Below are 23,136 nucleotides of genomic sequence, written 5' to 3' on the forward strand. Positions count from 1 at the left end.
GAGAGTTTATGTCAGCAACCTCAGGTCTGTGAGTTCACTCACACATGTGCCTGCACACATGTAAAGCAAGCATTTACACCTCACATTCCCTCCTTGAAAATGAAAAAAAAAAAGGTTTTAAGGAGCAAAGTTGATTCCAATTAGAGCAACAATTCTCACCCTGTGGGTTGGGATCCCTTTGCGGCTCAAAGAACCCTTTCACAAGGGTCATCTGAGACTATCAGAAAACACAGATATTGGTAGTTATAAAGGTTTGGGTCACCACAATGTGAGGAGCTGTATTAAATTGCCAGAGCACTTGAGAATCACTGGATGCGAGGCTCTGGAGGTCCCTGTGTCCAGGTTGCTTCCCTTGATAAGAGTGACATTTCCCTAAACATTTTCATTCTTGGTTAATTTTAGTGACATGAAGTTATAGGTGCCAGCCATGCAGACCATCTTTGCCTTATTTCTCAGGCGGCCTATGTGTAGATGGCAATGCTCTCTGGCTTAGTTAGAGTACCTATTGCTAAGATCACAGACAAGAGTAACCTGGGGGGAAAGATTTCAGCTTACAATTCCATATCACAATCTGTCACTGAGGAAAGCTAGAGTAGGAACTCAAACAGGGCAGACACCTGGAGTCGGGAGAAGCAGAGGCCATGGAGGAATGCTGCTTACAGGCTTGTTCCTCTTTATTTGCTCAGTCTGCTTTCCTATACTATCCAGGACCTGGGTGTGGTGCCATATGCTCTAGGATCATCAACTTTTAAATGTACCACTGGCATGTCTATAGGCCATTCTGATGCACATTTTCTCAACTGGGCTTTCCTCTTCCAAAATAAGGCTAGCCCGTGTCAAATTGACATAAAATGAACCAGCCAATTCTTAATTTTCCCCATGTTAATAATAAGACAGAAATAACAGGGCTGGACTTGCTGGGTCCTGGATGCCCCTGGAACTAGAATCTAGGGCACTTTGCACCCACTTTGCATGGTCACTTTGTACGGTCACTGAGGTTTGTGTGTCATATATGCGATTCGATCTGTGGTGAAGATGTGATAGTGCTCTGAAAGGGTTCCTATGATCATAAAACACATGTGACACACATCTTTTCCTGAGTGAATCATCAAACTGAATGTGTAGTGATGCCTAGAGTTCTCATTTTTTTCCATCTGTGGTTCACCTCCCTGATAGGGAAGTATCATGATTTAATTTTATATGCAAAGGAGGAAAACCACAGAGGAGATTCAGTGGAGGAACCAGGACTCTAAGTTTGGTTATCTGACTCTGAAGTACAGTCTTTCCATTACTAGATGGTAGGAAATCAAAACTCACAGCAGAAATCAACCAAATAGAAACAAAATGATCTATACAAAGAATCAGCAAAAGCAAGAGCTGGTTCTTTGAGAAAATCAACAAGATCGATAAACCCTTAGCCAGACTAACTAGAGGGCACAGAAAGAGTATTCAAATTAACAAAATCAGAAATGAAAGGGGAAACATAACAACAGAAGCTGAGGAAATTCAAGAAATCATCAGATCTTACTACAAAAGCCTATAATTAACACAGCTGGAAAATCTAGAGGAAGTAGACAAATTTATAGGCAAATACCAGATACCAAAGTTAAATAAGGATCAGATAAATCATACAAACCGTCTCATAACAGAAAAAGTCATTCAGAGGCTGCCTTGCCTTGGGATCCACCCCATATGTAGTCACCAAACCCAAGCACTATTGCTAATGCCAAGAAGTACTAACCTGCAGGAACCAAATATGAATGTCTCCTCAGGCGTGCTCTACCAGAGTTATACAGACATAGCCAAGCATGCTTGCAGCTAATCATTAGACTGAACCCTGGGACCCCAATGAAGGTGCTAAGGAAAAAACTCAAGGAGCTGAAAGGGTTTGCAACCCCACGGGAAGAACAACATTATCAACCAACCAAACCCTCCACAATTTCCATGAATTAAAACACCAACCATTGAGAACACAGGGAGAGGCCCATGGCTTCATCTGCATATGTAGAAGAAGATAACATTGTCTGGCATCAATGGGAGAAGAGGCCTTTGGTCCAGTCTTTGCAATGTAGGGGAATGCCAAGGCACTAAGGTGGAGAGGGTGACTGGGAGAGTGAGCACCTTCATGGAGACAAGTGGAGGGGAAGGGGGGATGAGAAGAGGAGTGGGTGGGGAGAGAATAACATTTGAAATGTAAATACAGAGAGTATCCAGTGGGGGGGGTGGCTTCAAAGGATAGGAGAACAATCACAGCAGAATTCTTTCTTCTGATGTAACTACATTTGGACTCAGGTGCTGGCATTTGTTAGCTAGGGAAGCTGAAGACAGCAGGAAGGCAAAAGGAAGGGCTAGAATAAGGCATGTTTCAGGGAAAAACAGCTCAGGACAGCCTGCAGGCATGTGAGGTCAAGGTCAAAGATTTGGGGACAAAGTTGGGAGGCACGGTGAGGTTTCCTTTAGCAGGGATTTATCACCCAGGCTTTGGCTTTCCCGTTAAATAGGCTTGGGGGAGTCTATAGCCCACAGGATAGCACCTAATGGAGGACTGCAAAACCAGAAGCAACAGTGAGGCAGTAACACAAAACTTCGGCAAGAGGTGCCTTAAGAGTTGTTTGGTGGGGCTCTGTGCAAGGCACTCTTGTGAATTCTTGGGATGTAGAGGGGAAGACTGCAGGAAGCTGCCTCCAGGGAGTATATATTCTCAGGTTGTATGATTAGAATAGAAAAGAACATAGGCAAATAAGCAAAGACGCTAGTTCTAGACCTGGTGGTGGCTGAGACCGAGGGTGGTCAGAGCAGTCTTCTGGATGCAGGCAGTTTAAGTTGAGTCGTAGAAAGTAAGAAGGAGGAGGCTTCCATTCAAGGTATGAACTGTAAGAAGCAGCAGCTTGCTAGAGCCAGAACCAGATGCTGTGTTACCCTATCTACACTTGCAAACCAGTCCAGCTATTTACCAGCTCGGTGGCTTTGAGCAGATCATCTGGTGTCTCTGTTCCTCAGCTAGCTCATTGGGAAGGTGACAATGCTAATAGCCATACTATCCCCTGATAGTATGGCTATTATGCTGGTAAAAGGGTCAGACTTAGCACACACTTTGACTGATGCCTGGCACAGGGTAGGACTGGTATGAGAGGCCAGCGTTCCTGAAATACCTTACACAACTGCCCTAGGAAGTAATGGAGGCTGTATTTGGCAAATGTGGGAGATGGAAGGTTGACCAGTATGGCTAGAGCCTAGAGAAGTAGCAGACAAATGGAGGATGAAAGATGAGAGCCACTGGGCAGGAAGCGGTCCAGAGGCCTCGCCCAACCTAGTGAGACGTCCTGAAGGCCTACACCAGAGACACTGTGTTCCATGTAAGCTCTGAAGTGGAACTCTTGAACTGGGGCCAAGAGACAAACCAGAAGAAGGGCTGGGAGATAGTCTACTTAACATGTGAAGCCATTCTGATAGAGTTGATTTATTTATTTGTTTGTTTGTTTTTTTAATTGAACAACTTTATTTTAAAAAACAAAGATAAATGTAGAGATTTTAAAGGCATTTTTGCATAAAAGTGTATGAATACATTTTTGTCAGTACTTGAATTTTTTTAAAGGTTTGATAGTATGTATTAAAATCTTACTACTTATAATGAGCATAAAGTACATGTAAAACAAGATGTAACCTGGAAATAGACAAAGTTCTTGGTGTATAAAGATTAAGCATAATAATTTTTCATCTTTTTTTTTGGCCTTTGTTTTGCTTGAACTTCATATAGTCTGTGAGTTGTTTCTGGGGTGTTCAGAGCTTTCTGGGGTTAGTATCCAATTATCAGTGACTGCATATTATGTCTATTTTTTTGTGACTGGGTTACCTCACTGAGGATGATATTCTCTAGATGCATCTATTTTCTTGAGAATTTCATAAAGTCATTGTTTCTGATAGGTGAGTAGTACTCCATTGTGTAAATATACCACAATTTTTGTATCCATTCATCTACTGAAGGACATCTGGGTTCTTTCCAGCTTCTGGCTATTATATAGGGCTGCTATGAACATTGTGGTACATGTGTCTTTGTTATATGTTGGTGTGTCTCTGAGATATATGCCCAGGAGTGGAATAATTAGATCTTCAGGCAGTACTATGTCTAATTTTCTGAGGAATTGCCAGACTGATTTCCAGAGTGGTTGTACCAGTTTACAACCCCACCAACAGTGGAGAAGTGTTCCTCTTTCTCCTAATCCTTACTAGCACCTGCTGTCATCTGAATTTTTGATCTTAGCCATTCTGACTGGTGTGAGGTGGAATCTCAGGGTTGTTTTGATTTGCATTTCCCTGATGACTAAGGGTGTTGAGCACTTCCTTAGATACTTCTCAGCCATTTGATATTCCTCAGTTGAGAACTTTTTGCTTAGCTCTGTACCCCATTTTTAATAGGGTTGTTTGATTCTCTGGTGTCTAACTTCTTGAGTTCTTTGTATACCTTGGATATTAGGCCTCTATCAAATGTGGGGTTGGTAAAGATCTTTTTCCAATCTGTTGGTTGCCATTTTGTTTTCTTGACAGTGTCCTTAGCTTTACAGAAACTTTGCAATCTCATTAAGTCCCATTTGTCGATATTTGACCTTAGAGCACGAGTCATTGGCATTCTGTTCAGGAAATTTTCTTCTGTGCCTATGTGTTCTAAGGTTTTTCCTAGTTTCTCTTCTAATGGTGTCAGTGTACCTGGTTTAATGTGGAGATCTTTGATCCACTTGCACTTGAGCTTTGTACAAGGAGATAAGAAAGGGTCTATTTTCATTCTTTTGCATGCTGAGTGCCAGTTGGACCAACACCATTTGTTGAATAGGCTGTCCTTTTTCCATTGAATGTTTACAGCTCCTATGTCAAAAATCAAGTGACCATATATGTGAGGGCTCATTTCTGGATCTTCTATTCTATTCCATTGATCCATGCGCCTATCTCTGTACCAGCACCATGCAGTTTTTAACACAATTGCCTTGTAATATAGCTTGAGGTCAGGGATGGTGATTCCCGCAGATGTTTTCTTGTTGTTGAGGATGGATTTAGCTATTCTAGGTATTTTGTTATTCCAGATGAAATTGCGCATTGCTCTTTCCAACTCTATGAAGAATTAGGTTGGAATTTTGATGGGGATTGCATTGAATCTGTAGATTGCTTCTGGTAAGATGGCCATTTTTATAATGTTGATCCTTCCAATCCATGAGCATGGGAGATGTTTCCATTTTCTGGGATCTTCCTCGATTTTCGTCTTTAGAGGTTTGAAGTTCTTATTATACAGGTCCTTCACTTGCTTAGTTAGAGTCACACTAAGGTATTTCATAGTTTTATGACGATTGTGAAGGGTATCTTTTCCCTAATTTCTTTCTCCACATATTTGTTCTTTAAGTAGAGGAAGGCTACTTATTTGTTTGAGTTAATTTTATATCCAGCCACTTTGCTGAACTGGTTTATCAGCTGTAGGAGTTCTCTGGTGGAATTTTTGGGGTCATTTAAGTACACTATCATGTCATCTGCAAACAGTAATTTTTTTTTTTACTTCTTCCTTTCTAATTTGTATCTCTTTGATTTTTCTTTGCTTTCTAATAGCTCCAGCCAGGATTTCCAGTACTGTGTTGAATAGGTAGGGGGAGAGTGGGCAGCCTTGTCGAGTCCCTGATTTTAGTGGGATTGATTCAAGTTTCTCACTGTTAAGTTTGATGTTGGCTATTGGTTTGCTATATATTGCTTTTATTATGTTTAGGTATGGGCCTTGGATTCCTGTTTTTTCCCAAGACTTTTAACATGAAGGGGTGTTGAATTTTGTCAAATGCTTTCTCAGCATCTAGTGAGATGACCATGTGGCTTTTTCTTTGAGTTTGTTTATATGATAGATTACATTGATGGATTTCTGTATATTAAACTATCCCTGCATCCCAGGATGAAGCCTACTTGACCGTGGTGAATGATCATTTTGATGTGTTCTTGGATTCGGTTTGAAAGGATTTTATTGAGTGGTTTTGATAGAGTTGATTTATAATAAAGGTAGAGGGGCAAAGAAAAAGAAAGCAAGAGTAACATCCTATTATACCCAGTCAGCTCCTCTAGGCAGGAATGGGAGAAAAAGATGGATGGTGCCACTTACATAGATGGAAAGCTTGGGGCACAACAGGTTTATGGGGGGAGTGGCCTGCTTGTTTTAAGAGCCCTAATGCCTGTTTTTTTTGATCTATAGTAGATAGCTTGTAAGAGAAAGTATGAACAATAGGGATTCATGATACCCTGGGGGAGTCTCTCCAAGCAAATTTGTATTCTTTGTTTTTAAGTGTCTTGCCTGCAAACCAAATACCTGCTTCTAGTTTATGACTCCCAGATGGTCCATAATCTTCCATGTGGCCAGAAGATAAAGTGCCAAAGCTGAGAATAAGCCTAAAATTGTCCCCTAGGAAAGCTTTGACTTGTGGATAGAGAATGAAAGTCTCAGTCACATTGGGCATCTCTGTCCAGGGCTCTGAGTCTTTATGCCTGGGCCTGGCTTTCTCTTCCTATTCAGCGTCCCTTTTCTTAGTGACTCATGTGTGTCAAGCCTGTGCTAGACTGGAGGGAGAGTATGAAAAGATATGACTGTGCCAAGGAAGGCTCTGTCTACTGGGCATCTGAGTTCCTGCCCAAGGGCGTGATATTCTGTGCCCAGCTTTGTTTGTTTGATGCAGTTTGATCTGGTCAGTCCATGGCCAGTTGGTAATGATGTGGTGATTTATGCTTCTGGGCATAATATTGCTGGCAGTGTACGCCTGAGCTGATGTCTGGGTGATGTGTGTGTGTGTTTGTGTGTGTGTGTGTGTGTGTGTGTGTGTGTGTGTACATGTACTAGTTCTCACAAATTCAGGGTTTGTTTTCCAAGAAGCTGAAGTCAAAATGGAGCCACATAAGGTTAGTCCTAGCATGTGAAATAGAGTTCTAATTTCAGATCTGAAGGTCTTCTCATGTGCATGAAATTTTATCTTGCTGGTGGCCTATTTAGGGGGCAGTGATCTTGCAGCCTAGCTCTTTTTGTTCATATGTGTGAAGTGCGAGAGTGTCACCGTTCATCTCGTCCACTACTTCAGGTGATTTTTCCTGCTTACACACATCAGTATCCACGCTTAGGTGGTTCTGAACATTGTGCTAATAACAATTCTTTTTCTCATGAGATGGCTGGAATAGACAGCTGTTCACAGAGCAGCAGCCACACAGTTGAGTGTCTGCCGTTCTCAACTGCACAGAAAAGCATGCCCTGTTCTTCTTACTATTACTTTTCTAGGCATGCTTTACTCTCTCCCAAGCTCTCTCTCCACCATATGACTGCTTGTCCATTTGTGACTGCCATCCATGCTGGCTTAGGTCACACAGCATGCTTTTCTTTTTTGTTCACCTTCCTCCTCTGTATAGAAGCTGAGATTCCACTTCCCCCACCTTTGACTTGGCACTCTAGGAGTTTCCTTTTTTAAACTCTAATAAAATTGCTCTCCCAGCTTCAAAATATTGCTAAAGTAAACCGACAGGACTGAATATTGAATTCTATAGCATGCACTTTCCAAGTCCAGGGGTTTCCAGTGAACTCTTTGTACACTTAATTTTTCCTTCTTGAAGTTGGTTATGTACTTCAGCTCCTCAGGAGTCATAATGATCTTCCTAAGGCATGACACAGGAGCTTATTAGAAAGGAAGACCCTTACACATAGAGCTGTGTATTAAAAAGTTTCACGAATGGTCCTTTGGTCAAGTCTGCCTATTTTAGAGGCTATTGACCTATGATATAGAAGATGGTCCCTGCGCACTTCACTGATAATAAGAAACCCACAGAAAAAGACTGACTATTGTTAAACTTGGATTAGCCTAACATAAAGATCATGGCAGAAAAATGAGTGGTATTTATAGCATTTGCTTATTGAAAACAAGACATTCAAGGTGACTTGACTTTCATTGGTAAAGAAGTGGGATACTCTTGTCTCATTATAGACAGATGGGTTCATCTGTTAGAAAAGAAACAGCTCAGAAGCTTGAGCACATGACAGTTTCCAACCACTCTGAAAAAGGCTGTCAGAAGGAAAGAGGGTCAGAGACTGAGTGAGAAACAGCAGGAAGATTTCACTGTGGAGAAGGGTTTCCTGAGGTTGAAACAATTGTTTTATGGGATAGAGGGTCAACTCCAGGTAGCCTTAAAGGCAGTTCAGGAGGAGCTGGAGGCCCAGTTGTTTGAGATGTTATAGGAAATCCAAGCACACGATTCTTAATTGAACCAAACCACTCTTCATGTAGTTTGTAATGAAGCTTACTGCAGAGCCACATTCCAGTCCCAGCCTTCCCAATCACTAATCCTAGTCAGACCAAATCATTTAGCTCTCCCTCAACTATTAACCTCAAGAGATAGTGTGAAAATAAAATAGAAATTGCTGGGGGAGACCTGTTACTAGTGCTTGCATGGAATCTTAAATTAGTAAGTGCCAGTGTCCCTCTTTGTCTTCTTTAGATTTTTATATTTCGTCAGGGTTCAGGTTAATAAGCTATTAGTTTGAACAGCCAGATTAGCATGTTTTCTGCCCCCTCAGATTTTGTATTCTCATTAATTGCAAATGGCTGGCTACTCCCTGGATTGGTAACTAGGGTGTTTGAATGATAGGAGATGTATTCAATCCAATCCTTGCATTCTCTCGTCGATGGTGGTCACTAGGGAATCAGACAGGAGACCTGGATGGGGTTCCTATGACTGTCACCACAAGAACCTCTATCTATGTTGGATAGCAGTGTTTTACAGAGATGGCTTACTGGACTAATGTACCAGCACCGGACTTAGTGTGTGCCCAGATGTGCTTGCAGATGAATTTCTACACCCATTAGCATATACAGCTTGCATGTGAGGAGAAGAACAAGGACATGAGTGATGAGAGAAATCTTTGTGCTCCCCATTATGCTGGTCCATCTTCTGTTGCCATCACAAAATGCTGTGCACTGAAGTGATTTACAATGAAACAATATTTACTTCAGTCCTGACTCTGAACGCTAGATGTTAAAAAGCCCAACATCTAGTGAGAACCTTCTAAGATTACTGAAGGGCCAGCAAATACAAGTGAGTTCCTAACACCTCTTAGGCAATTACATCAATCATAGCGTGAGTGTTCTGACCGAGGTGATCTCATCTCCTATTACTCCCCAACCCCAAACACTGCTGGGATTAAGTTTTCAGCAAGTGAATTCCACATGGGGGTGATTTTGCTTTTCCACTCTCCAGTGCAAAGCTCTTCTGATCAATGAAAGGAATGATTTACAATATAATTGGTGTTCCTTCTGCTTTCTCTCCCAGAATGTATACACTCCCCTCATCTCCCAGGAAACCCCATCTTCCTTTCCACTTTTGAAAATCTCATGCATCTGTCTTCCTGGAAGCTTTCTAGAACAACTCATTGTATGCCACAGGGATCCTTAACACTTGATTATTTGGATAACATTAATAGTAATAGTATTAATAATAGATTTTTGCCAGTGAGGTCTTAGGTTTCCTTAAGTCAAGTTCTGGTTGTGTGGTTGGGTGTTTTACCCAGAAATGCTGAACACTTCATACAGTAGCTTGTAGGATAGTGTAGGAAGACCAGATCTTGGGTCTCAAATGGGTTGTATCCAAAGTCATATCTAGCACAATTCAGGTGAAGGGCATTCAGGAAGATGAAACAGGGTAACTAATTGCTGGATGTGAGTATCAGAGCCATGTGTGTCTACTATGTAAGACAACTTAGAACAGTCAAGGAAAGGGTGCAAAGAACTGGTCAAACTAAGTCACTTTTCACTTTTCATTAACACTTTACCTCGTTCTATAAGGGACTGGTACATAGAACAAAGGCAACAAAATACAATTTGTAGAATATGGCAGGGCATAAATACATAAGCAAACCTGAAACAAACTAGTGAAGAAAGACCTCACACAGTTCTTCCCCTATGACTCAGTTTCCCGAAAACAAATGACAAGTCTTCTCAGCTTGGCAAAAACTTTTTTTTATTTTTCCTTGTTCGAATTTCATTTTAACCTAAGCTGAGCATGTAGAAAAGCCATCCTAACATCTGAAAGGCTTGGCCACTGCTCCCAGAAAGAAGCTTCTAGAAGGTGTAACATCTCAGCCATTTTCAAATGATGAGTCCTAATGAGTCATAAGGTCATATTGGTTTTCTTTTATACAGGAGGCTGAGTTGGCTTGACAGCCAAATTGTCCTGGGGGTATAATGAGGCGATACCCAGAAGTCTTCAATGCAGCAGTGTGAGGAATCTCATGTTGTGATGTCCTTGTGTTTTTGGGCAGAGACTGCAGTACGCTGCCTAAGGTTTGCTTCTGTAGGGGACAGGTAAACATAGGGCCCTCCTGTGCCATGCTTTTAACTTGAGGTAGAGTAGAGGTGTATTCTTGTCAGCCTCAGTTGTGCATCAGCAAGGCCCATTATCATTGGGTGTTGAACAGTAATGGTTATCGTGACTCACTGGTCTGGTATAAGATAATACTGAATTAATTTTTGAGATCTCCATTACCATTACTAGTTATTTTACCACAGGCAGTCTTGATCTCAAAGACTCATATCTGAAAAACGGGGAAATAATAGCAAAAAAGTCACAGGAGAATTTATTGAGAAAAAAAAAAAAGAGATAACAAACTAAATTAGTTACATCACATAGCATATCCTACTTTAAACAAGCATGAAAATATATTTTATAAAGGCAGTTACCCACTTATGGTCATATTCTTTATGCTAAGTTTAACCTGTCAGGGACTTTTGTGTTTACCCAGCTCCCATTTCCCACTCACCTTCCACACTCCAGCAATGGCAGGCTTTGGTCAGTGTTAGACCTGCCTCGCCAAGCTCTGTCTGTGCATCAGAAATTTTCCCCCAATACTATGTTCAGCTATCATTTGTCAGAGTGGAGACTCCAGGTTGGTCAAGTATTAATATTATTTAAACCATGTGGGGCAAAAGGAGCTAAAACAAACTTTCTGATTGCACCTGAAAAATGATGGTATCGGGTCTCTGAGGGATGGGCACAGCACATTCTCTTCTTCAAGAATTCTTGGCAGGAGTTGGAGCAGCCGACATGGGCATTATATCTTATTCTCAGCTTCGATTGATCTGGTTTCGTACAAGACATAACTTTTCTTGCCGTGACACTTTCTTCACCAATGAAATGGAGTGAACTCGCTACTGGTTCAAGCTCAGATGGATCTAACTCTTGCTTCTTTTCTCTGTTTTTTTTTTTTTTTTTTCTACTATGGAAGAATTATTCTAGTGTTTTAGAGACATCTGGGAGTTGGGATTTTTGTAGGAAGCACCTCTTGGTTATCAATACTGTTGGAATGGGTCTTGGTCACCCTGTTCATCTCAGTGAACATGATGTGCCTACTGATAATCTCCTGGGCATGTCTCAGGTATCAGGTACCAGGTGGGTGGCCTTCCTTACTCTTCTGTCTGCTACTTACTTGCCTTTCAGTGGGGCTCAGGACAACAGAGAAGAACAGTCTGTAGCTTGGCTCTTCTATGAGTGTACCCTTCCCTAGGTATTCTTTCTCTCATCATTCTTTGCATTGTTAGTACTAGACTCTGTGCATGTTAGGTAAGTGCTTTACCACTAAGCTATATTATTAAGACCTTGTCCTCCAAATTAAAAGAATTATTTTGAGAACAAGAACAGAGTGTCACTAAGTTACCCAGGCCTTGCCTCAGCCCACTGAGTTGCTAGGATGGCAGTCTAATGGCTATCAGATCAGGGTACTCTTTTTCCCTTTTGAAGGCAAAGAGGCAGTGTGGAAAGACATGAGATTTGACACCAGACAAATTTGGATGGAGTTTGTGCTGCACAACTGTGTGGTCTTGGAAAAACTACCCACCCTTTCTGAATGGAATTCCTATTTAACGTGAAAGCAGGGACCATGGGCTCCTGTACCCATTTATCTGGAGACTGCTATTCATTCAATGCTTGATAAACACTTCTGAAACAATGAATGAATCCTTAGAACACTTACATGAATTTAAGGATATAGATGTCTTTGTGTCTTTCTGTCCTCCTGTGCTTTTCCAAATATTCATGGCCTTAGCCACATTCTGCATGGGGCACCGTTGGAGTCTAACCACTGTTAATCAAATAAATATTGTTCACAGGCCTTAGGCACTGAGTAGAATAGGTTTTTGCTCCATTCAGCAGAGGATGCTTATGTTTGCCTCGGATTAAAATGGAAGGAGAAAGACAATAAGCCTTACACATAGCGATTAGTGCCTCTGGAGGGAATAACGCTAGAAAGGTTAAAGGGGCAGGGAATGAGAGGCAGTCAAGGAAGCCTCTACTTAGAAAGCACCATCTAATCAAGGCAGTGAGCAGTGGTTTTGAAAGACTCTCTCCCAACATGCCATCGTATTTGTCTGATGCTGGTACTTAGCGAAGGTACCTGGACATTCATTTAAATCTCTCTTTTCTGGGAGCCTTCCATGTAGGAGGCTTCCCAAGTGGGCTCACCTGGAGCTTGAGGCAAACAGCAGGCCTGGGTTTATGCTCCCACAGGCAGTCAGGGCTGCTACTCACTGTGTGGTTTCCTCTGTAGCCAGTATTTCAGCTGCATTTACACTTAGCCAGGTGGCAGGGCTTTCCAAACAAGGGTGGCAGTGTTTTGGGTTCTGGTTTTGGTTACAAAGCAGTGTGCACCTGCCTGGTTTACTGCCACAACTGTTAGGATTCCCCAAGCTTTCCTTGTATTCACTGCTGTTCTGAATGGCTTGGATTGTTTATGGCTTAGCTGAGACATCAAAGTCTTCTTTGGTATTTGGAGTTAATTTTCCTGTCATCTCACTAGCCTGGATCTCCTGGGACAGTCCTTACTTTGATAATTTTTTAGGCCATTTTATTGATTTATTTATTTTAGAGGAACCATGTAGCAAACATGCCAGAGATAAAGGTTAACATGATTTTAGAATGCTGCCTCTGAGGTTTCTTAGTAGCACACACAACGTGCTTTCTAATGTACTTGTTTAAAACCTGGAGTCCCATCCTTGTTTGGTGGGACTCTGCTTCCGTGGATCAGTGTGATTATCAAGTTGGTTTCCCACTGACTATACTTGTATAGTCATAAATGAAGAGATCTACCCAACTGGCCTGTCTGTTGAGGTTGTTGTATCTCTTTAAGAGGCAAGTTCTGTGGCCCAGCCCCCAGGCAATGCTCCGGACACATGATATGCATACTGACTTGGCAGCAGTGTGAGCCTAATCCTCTTTTCAATAGTTCTACACTATGAGAAGATTCTGATACAATGAGAAGATGCCAGTTAATTCTCACAGACATCATGTCCGCAGCCTTAGCAACCGAATTTTACTTAAGCAGAGGCCCTTGATGTAACATAAAAACAGCAGCATCTTTAGAAGAACAGAATGGGCTGCTAGTTTCGAAGATTCCGAGACATGTGCTTTGTGAATTTTACTTCAGTAAAAATGTAGGAAGTGGTGGCTTCTCTTTCAAAGCACTGTTTAATTGATCTAAGATGTTGTCTGGGCACAAGGAATTTGAAAAGTTCCCCAAGTGATTCCAATATTCTACCTGGGTACCGTTCACCAATGTTCAGTATTTAGGACAACTTCGTGGGCAGAGCAGAGCCATATTTCTTTGGTTTAATGGGGGGTAGTGTTCTTAGAATTCAAGTAGCAAATCTAAAGGCTGGTCTTAGGTCCAGAACTAAAACGTGTGTGATATGTATATGTATGTGGCTTGTGTATATACTGTGTGTATATTGTATATTGTGTATGTATTGTGTCTGATATGTATGATATGTGTATGTGTATGGTTTGAATGTATTATGTGTGTGAGTATATTGTGTATGTGTGTGTATGGTATGTGCATATATATGTATGTGTGTGTGAGTGTGTATATGTGGTATATACATGTACATGCATGTGGTTTGTGCTTGTGTGTGTATTGTGTGTGTATGCAAGTGTGTGGTTTGTGTGTATATGTATTGTATATGTGAGCGTGCATGTATGTGGTATGTATGTGTATATGTATATATTATTTGTGTGGTTTGTGTGTGTATGTGTGTGCTGTGTGTGTGTAAATGTGGTATGTGAATATATATGTGTGTGTGTAATGTGTGTCTGTGTGGTATATGTGTGTGCATGTAATGCAGAATAATGTGTGTAGGTTCTTGTGCAGGTGGGAGGAAGTTGATTGTGTCCAAGCTGGAGCCAATGGCCTCTCAACAGTGCCTGAAAGAATATGGTCTCGAAAGAGAAGGGCTTAGTCAAGCCAGGCATGATGGCTCTTTACAGTACCCTTCTCTGGTGTAGTGTTGTTCCTTTCTTTAAGCCCTTGACACGGTCCTGTTGACACCAATCTCTGGACCATGAGGGCAGCATGTAAATTGGAGTGACAGCAAGAAAAGAGCCGCATCTCAGACAGAAGGCAGAGCCATCCACGGGGGGGGGGGGTTGTCCATTTGTGTGTGGGTCTGGGATCTTGTATCCCTAAAGAAACTGGTAGCATTCATCTATATTTGGAATTGCAACTTAATCAGTGCTGGCAAGCAGTTTTTTAAAACCTACAAACATGGAGGTTCAAATGAATCAGTCTTGCATCTGGACTGTCTGGAAGGCAGTCTGGGATGACTGGTCCAGATGCTGTCTGTGGCATTTGTGTCCACTCATTGTACATTAGTTCTGGAAGCATCAACTGAGCAGAGTGGCTGCCATTGGTCAAAAAAATAAACAAACAAACAAAAACAAAACAAAACAAAAAAAAAAAAAACCAAAACAGAAATGTGAGAATTAAATGTTAACGTTCTTGCATTGGATGGGAGCAGGTTACAACTTGTGCCAGCTACTCTGAAAAAAATTGAAACCTGAGCAGTAGCCACGGTGACATCTGGGAGTTTCTCAGCAATACATTTCTGTGGATACATGCCATACTCACTGCATTTGAACCCTGCATTTGTAATCTGGATTCCAGCAAACCTTCGAGGCAGTTCCATGTCTGCTGAAGTTGGGAGAGCTGTGCTTGGAAGGGGAATGAAGTGAAACACAGGCAGTCATTGATAGGATGTATGAGGGAAATGCAAAGCCATGCCTCAGTTTGAAAGACAAGCAGGGGTCAGCCTGGGGAAGGCCTAGGAGGAATGTCTGCACGGGAGCCTGGAAGGGTGTGGAGCTGAAAGATGCTGTGGGAACTGTGATCTGTGCAGTTTGGAAACGTACTGCAAAAGCCAATGTGCTTAAGACCTTGTGCTAAAGGTGGCTCTACTGGGGAGGGTGAGACTGTAAGGTGGACCCTACTGGCTATCCAGTATGCTCTTGAAGGGACTGTAGGCTGCCAACCCTTCCACATCTCCCTTGCTTCTTGGTAATGGGGTGACTTAGTTGTGCTTTGCTAAGACTTTCTATCAATATCATCTGGTACTAGAGGCAGATAAGCAATGGGTCCACTGGATTATGGACTGAAGTCTCAAGAATGAAAGAAAAAATACAACAACAGGTCTATACTTTGTAAATGAATTACCTCAGGCAGTTCTTATAGAAAGCTGACTAACACCACAGTGGAACATCAATTTAGTGCCAGGGCTTTGATTCCAGGCCAAGTGAGTGGGCTCATATCTTGTAGGCTATCACTAGAAACCATTCAGTCGGGGGGAATGGTGCCTGCACTTCTCAGAGGACAGTCATTCTGGGCTATCATATTATTTCTGGGTGGAAGCTACTCTCCTGGTACTACAATGGCCTAGATTTTGATGCCTGCCTCTTCTGGCTTAACTTGGATCTGGGTCAGCAATTCCCATTCTTGTCTAGGATAGCTGGGAGGGGAGTTCCAAGACTTGGTCTGAAATAGCAACCCTGGGAGAATGTGCCTTCCCAAGGCTAGCAGTGAGGTGCAGGCTTATCTTCACAGCCATTGCGGTGGTCTTGGCAATCCTGCTCTAAATGTAGCCCATCAGCTTCTTCAGTAAATGTTAATAAAAGAACACTCTGTTCCAGTTATTTTCCAAGAAGGATGCAGTGTCTTAAGAGGAAACAACTAGAACCCAAGACCTGGAGAAGCACATAACTAGGCAGCTCCTCCTTCCTTCTCCCTCCAGCTCTTTTTCTTCTTGATATAACATGACTATTTTTCTAGAAAGCTTTAGAGAATTGGCAAGTTTGTCAAGTGCTCACAAAGCCAGTGTTTTTCAGGTCTAGCTCCAATCAGGTTCATGTAAGGGGCTGAAGTGTGGCTAGGAGTTCTCCAGTAGTTAGGCAACTGCACTGCCCTGCCTTGGACCCTTGGCCTGGAGGAGGGAAAGGGAGTATGTTCAGTAGTGGGTTTGCCAGAAGCCTTAGATGGCACATGTGTGCGTGCGTGCATGCGTGTGTGTGTGTGTGTGTGTGTGTGTGTGTGTGTGTGTGTGTATGTGTGATGTAGAATGCTAATAGAGCCCTGGGCCCTTTTCTGGGGTGAGACTCTTTTTCCTTTATAAGTGTCCTTTATAGTGTATGGATGCTGTGATTCAGCTTCTATTGTTGAAATGTTGTGTTATGTGTGCAATAGCAGCGCCGCCTGCTGGTCATTATGTATAATGATGAAAACATGGATAATCCCAGGGGAGGATTCCAAAGCCAGAAACAAGAGACTGAGGCTGAATGTACAAATACTGTCAATTTTAAATGGTTTACCTTTGTGCACCTAGAGAAAACCGTGACTCCTTTCATCATTTGCAAAATGATGCGTGAGTTCAGGAAGCTATGTTCTCATGTCCTGCTATGTGAATTTCATTTGCAATTGCATTAGCAATCGCTCCTATTCTGCCTGCTGATGCTCTTCCTTGCTCTCCTAATCTAGAACGAACAGGATCCTATTGTGGGTCGGCCTGTGTGTCATGTCAGCAGATCACTAATAGTTATATCTGTTTTTCATGGATCTACAAAACAACACATATCAATCTGAAATGGGACTAAAAAGGGTATTTAAATTCAGCAATGGCTGGAAGATGGCAAAGTGTGGAAAAGTACCTACAGGGCCACCAGGTGTGAGGACCTGAGATCAAATCCCCAGAACTTGAAAGGGCTAGCTGCCTAGCAGGAGCCTTCATAAGCTGAGTGTATCTATGAGGAGACGGACAGTAGACACAGGCGAATCCATGGAGCTCGGGGGCCAGCTCTCTTGGCATACACAGGGAAAATAACAGACCCTCTCTCAAACAAGGAGGAAGGTAAGGAAAGCTATATGAGGTTATCCTCTGACCTCCACATGTGCTGTGTCTCGTGTACAGCTGCATTCACACACACACACACACACACACACACACACACACAGATGCTCACTTGTATACATACTTGCACACGCTTAACACATGCGTGCACATACTTGCACACACTGTGACACATGCATACACATGCACATGCACAGAAAATTAAAAAAATAAACTAAAAGGCAAGTGAGATCCACATGTCTGCCGGATACTAGGTACCTTATTGTTCTGATGTGATGGGGATGTAAATTGCAGGCGTGGTGACTGTGGCTCTGTGAACTTGGTTATAAACTATGGAGAGGAGCTAGAGGAAGTAAAATCACCCTTGGGGCTTTCTTCTCGGGTTTTCCAGAGAAGTTTTCTGAACAGCTTCCTCAAGCCTCCCTTGGTGGACTCTCCTATTTGTTAACATACAGAATGTCAGTTTTAACAAAGCCCAACTTTGCCATTATCTTCTGAGGTGCCCACCTCGGATCTGAGAACAGACTCTGTTTTAGCAGCTTAGTGTGGATTAAAATGTTGGGGGACAACCTCTCAAAGGAAGCTTGGGGCACGGGGATGACCGATTCTGTGGTAATCTGTTAGATGCAGTAGGGTTAACCTCTCTAAACCTGCTAGGCTGAGGTTGTTCTAGTCCTTGCAAGTTTTATTCAGATGTTTAAATAAAGGTAATCAAGGCACCAGCCTCTTTCAGATGTTGCTGGTGAAGTCTTGGAGTCTGTTTTGTTTCAGTTAACAACTCCTCAGCATGAAGCCAGTATTCATTACATAAAACCGATTCTTCATCTCCAGACAGGTACCACTTGCAAATAGCTTCTTGGTTAGGGAGGGACTTGTGTCCAGTTTCACTTCTCTGGGCTGAGGATTTTGTCTGTCTGGAATTTGTGCAGGTCTTATGCACATGTCTCAGAACATATGTGTGTTCATATGTGTGGTAGTGCTGTTTTGTCTGGAAGATGCTGTATTCTTGGCATCATCCACCACCCCCAGCTCTTAAAATCTTTCCGTCTCCTCTTCCATATAGGTCCCTTGAGGGAGGGGTTTGATGAAGACATTGGGTTTGGGGCTGAGTGCTCTAAGGTCTCTTACTGTCTTCACATTGTCCTATTGTGAATCGCTTTGTTAATGACCATCTACTGCAAGAAGAAACATCTCTTACAAGGGTTTTGGGGTTTGTAGCTGGGTGATACTACCCTGCTCTTCCAGCAGTGTGCAGAGCACCTTCAAGCATCATGAATGGTAGTAAGTAAGGGAATAGTTTCTAGTTGGGCACCAGTTAGACTTCTATAGGGCTTTACTTTCAGATTGTGGGGGTTAATCCATAAATAGCACTGGCAATAGACATGTGAAGTTTTTGGGTGAGATGTTTATTGGTTCCCTTTGCCGTGCCTTGTTCTTAACTGTGTCCTCTGTTTTTCCCCCCAGTTGCAAATGAAGCAGGAGACAAGAATGCCAGACCACTTGCCCGCTTCTCCCGTGAGTAAACCTTGTTTCAGTAGAACATGTTTGCTAGAGGCCTTTGCTCATGTGCTTCACCTCTGTCTTAGTCAGGGTTTCTATTCCTGCACAAACATCATGACCAAGAAGCAAGTTGGGGAGAAAAGGGTTTATTCAGCTTACACTTCCACATTGCTGTTCATCAATAAAGGAAGTCAGGACTGGAACTCAAGCAGGTCAGGAAGCAGGAGCTGATGCAGAGGCCACGGAGGGAATGTTATTTACTGGCTTGCTTCCCCTGGTTTCTTAAAGAACCAGGTCTACCAGCACAGGGATGGCTCCACCCACAATGGGCTGGGCCCTCCCCCTTGATCACTAGTTGAGAAAATGCCTTACAGCTGGATCTCATGGAGGCATTTCCTCAGCTGAGGTTTCTTTCTCTGAGATAACTCCAGCTTGTGTCAAGTTGACACAAAACCAGCCAGTACAACTTCTATAATTCTGTTAGGTGTTATTCAAACAGTAATATAGAATGTCTCTTGCTAGTTAATATTACACTTCAGCCCCATCCCATGCAAGGTACTCTTGGCTATGGGCTTTTTAGTCCTGAGACCTCTGGTCTCCAAGCTGAACTCTAGGACTTTGCTCATGGAAGCCTGATTTCCAGAGTAGTAGAACAAGTCTCATCCTTGCTTTTGAGAGATACAGAGCCTCCAGACTCTTACTCCAAACCTCTTGAACTAGGGCCTGCATTTTAACAAATCCCTAGTTGACTCTTGTCACAGTACTTTGAGAGGCACTGTGTGAGGAGCATCCCCTGAGTACAGGACAAGGATGGACAAGATTTGGTGGTGCTGAAGTGAGGAAGCTTGCAGCTTCTAGGCTTGTCCACATATAAAATGTCACCACAACCCACTGTGGATCTGAGCACATATACCACTGTCATAGTGAAACTTTGCAACTTAGATGGATTGGTGACTTTCCCTGGGCCCAGGAATATTCCCAAGTCAGAATATGGTTCTGTTTCCCACCAGATCTGTCTAGATCTTGATTATAAAATAAAGTGGCCTTGAAAAGCTCCTCAAAGGCTCCCATACCCATGTGATCAGTAAGTCACATAGAAAATTTGTGGATGTCCTGGAGTGAGTAGGTACCAGTGAAGACTGTGGAGATGTTGGAGTCAGAACAAAGGGTGGTAGAAATGCTCTATAAACCTCTTCCGCTTCAAGCTGAGAAATGATTGTGTCTTAAATAAAAATAGGAGGGGATTTCCCTACTCCAATGCCATTTTTGCTTTACTTTTTTTCTTTAATTTTATTTACGCTTCTCTGGGCCCTGGATTTCTAATCTGAAAAACAAAAGCAATAACTTCAAAAATGTTGACATCCCATCATTACTTAACCCTGAGTATGGTTGACAAGATCCGAGTGTGAAATGACCAGAGTGATCTTAGCACATGAAGTTAAAACTATGATTTATAGAGGTTTAAAACTATTTATAGAGATTTCTCCAAACTCTGCTTTCTCATGCTTTTCAGAACATTTCAAATTTCAGGATTGATTTCCCAGAGATGTTTTTTTATAGAACTGTAATGATGTGTGCTAATGACAGAGAACTAAGTGCTCGCATTGTAGACACTGCAATGAACACTCGCTTCTCCCAGGCCCATTTTTTCATTGTCCTCCTACCTGGAACCATTATTTCCAAAATAACTATTACAATGAGCATGATAGATATGTCTTGATCCCTTTTATTTTTACTTTTGTCTCTTGAGCAATAATCAGTAAGATGGATGATCTGGGGATTGTGCCATTTGCAGCATTTACCTTAATGAGAGTCCTGACACTTGCCATAGGTGTGGATAGAGAAGAAAGTCCTTGAATCATCTAGCCATGAGACCTGGAGCAGTAAATCCCTTTATGGACAGAAAGGGTGATTTCACCTGGAGGTAACTTCTACAACTTCTAAGCCATGTGCCTGATTTGAAATGTGACATATCACATGACAGCTTATTAGCTAGACATAAATGAGGATGCCGGGGGTGTGGGGGAGGAGTCTACACACACACACACACACACACACACACACACACACACACACACACACAAAGACTCGCAGTACTCTTATGAGATGAACCCAAAAACAGAAGGAAAAGGACGTGTCTTAACAGAATGCTGTATCCTGAGAGAAAGTCAGAAGGCACATTTGGTAATGCCTCCTTTGTAGCAAGTAGTAGTGAAGGGAACTTGGGTCACATTAGAAAGGGAGGAATATTCTCCTCATGCCACTGTTGAATGTCCAACTCTTCATGTACCATGCTGGAAGAGTGGTGGGAAGAAGTATTCATCATGGGAGGAAGGAGAGGACCTGGAGGATACTCTGGAGCTGGGAAGACAAAGGACTGTACTCTCCAAATTTTCTTTACAAGACAGAGCAAGGTGAAAGCCCAGCTTCTACCAGCTAGGGTATGTTATCCAAGGGAATGCCAAACTGTAGCCTTTGCTGTACGGTGTAGACCCAGGCAGATGGTCAGAGAAATGCCAGGAAAAGGGATCAGTCCTGGGAGACCTCAGATCCTGTCTGTCCCTTCATTTCACGCTCTAGCTTTGACTTTTAATCAATATGGCTTCAATCAGAGCATCTACCCAATCACTGGTTTGTTATAAATAGTAGTGCTAAGTCCATAGTTTGGGAACAACACCTGTCATGAGGGTGGCCATCCTGAGGCTGAAGCCATAGCATCATTTTTCTGGCCATTCCCTCTTGTGTATGGAGGGATCAGAAGGCTTGGTGTGTAGAGGAAGTGTTTTCTTTTCATTTTTCTTTTCTTTTTTCTTTAATTTATTTTACTTACATTTCAAATGTTATCCCTTTTCCCAATTTCCCTTCCATAACTATCCCATCCCCCTTCCCCTGCTTCTATGAGGGTGCTCCCCCACAACTCACCCTCTCCCACCTTCCCACCCTCACATTCCCTTACACTGGGGCATCAAGCCTTGGCAGGACCAAGGGCTTCTCCTCCCACTGATGCCCAACAAGCCATCCTCTGCTACATATGCATCTGGAGCCATGGGTCCATCCATGTGTACTCTTTGGATAGTGGTTTAGTCCCTGGGAGCTCTGGTTGGTTGGTATTGCTGTTCTTATGGGATTGCAAACCCCTTCAGCTCCTTCAATCCCTTTTCTAACTCCTAATCTAAAAAACAAAAGCACTTTTCTGAGTCAGGGAATAATGGCCGTGTGTAGTGTTCAGGTCCAGCCACAGAGTGGCAGGAGAAGCCTGGGCTGTGATGTACTTCTGCACTCCAGGAGCCAAGAGGCTGCATGTTCCTTTGGACTAGTGCTGTGAAGGAGACCCAGGGCACTGCAGAGAAGTGCAGAGGATACAGTGGTCCCAACATGTACATAGCCAGACGCTTCTATTCTGAAGTTTCCATTGCTATTCTAGAAGATGGGAGAAGAACTCCTCCTTGAGTTCAGGCAGTAATGGTTTACACTGGAGATATGTCTTAGTGGTCGAGAAAGCACTGGTTATTCTTCCCGAGGACCTGGGTTATCCCAGAACCCATGTAGTGCCTCAGACCTGTCTGAGACTCTAGTTTTGTGGAACCATATGCCATCATCCGGCCTTAAAGAGAGATACATGCAGGCAAAACACCTTCACACATAACATAAAAATTAAACAAAACAGTGGTTTTAGAAACATCGGGGGAGGAATTGAAGCTAATTAGTAACACCTGTAGATCTGGCACATCTTATTTTGGAGAGAAAAGTATAGATGTTGATAAAGATAGAGCGTGTATTCAAGAGCTGAGGCACTGAGGACTGATGGAGTGCTGAGGGTCTTTGCTGAGGACGAACAATCCCCTTTCCTGGCAGCAGTGTGGGAGAAGCAACCATACGCACTGGGGGAAGAGTGCTGGGCAGGGTTGAGACAGAGATCAAGATGACAGCTCTATACGCTGATGCTCAAAATCTGACGGAGAATGCTTGGGTGAAGAGGAGTTTTCTATCACCATTAGGAAGGGCTGTCATAGACAAGGGAACTTGAATTGGTAAGGGATGGATTCTGGAATCAAGATAAAGAGAACACGAATGAGAAAGAAGGACTGAGATGTGGGCTGCAGCTCCCAGCCCAGCTGTAAGAATTCTGAGGTCTGTGTGTTATGCAAAGGATGCAGAGAACCCAGGGAGAAGGCGTCAGCAGCATGTAAGGTTCTATGTAGGTTGAAGTGAGAATCTAATAGAAACAGAGAAGGAAATGGATAGGCAATGGGATGAGTAGACAGTGGGGAGTTATTTTCAGTGGGTATAAAGTTTATGTTATGAAAGATGAGCAAATCATTGAGATCCGCTTCCTACAGCAGAGTACTATGCACTTAAAGCATATTAAAAATAGCTTGTACTACATTTTCAAACCACAAGGATCAAGAAACCAACCAAATCAAAAATC

General features: G+C 42.7%; 1 protein-coding gene across 2 annotated transcripts in view; it reads left to right on the forward strand.

The window, feature by feature from the left end:
• The window catches only part of PDE1C (phosphodiesterase 1C), a gene marked incomplete at both ends in the record, with an annotated part of 402,224 nt that overhangs the window by 65,233 nt on the left and 313,855 nt on the right, over positions 1-23,136 (forward strand). For both annotated transcript variants that reach the window (XM_080932609.1, XM_080932610.1), the window contains one exon: positions 18,672-18,722. In XM_080932609.1, coding sequence (XP_080788735.1) covers positions 18,672-18,722 — 51 coding nt within the window. The remainder of the gene's footprint in view (positions 1-18,671; positions 18,723-23,136) is intronic.

Source organism: Micromys minutus (assembly GCF_963924665.1).
Source record: "Micromys minutus genome assembly, chromosome: 18".
Classification (NCBI taxonomy): Eukaryota; Metazoa; Chordata; class Mammalia; order Rodentia; family Muridae; genus Micromys; species Micromys minutus.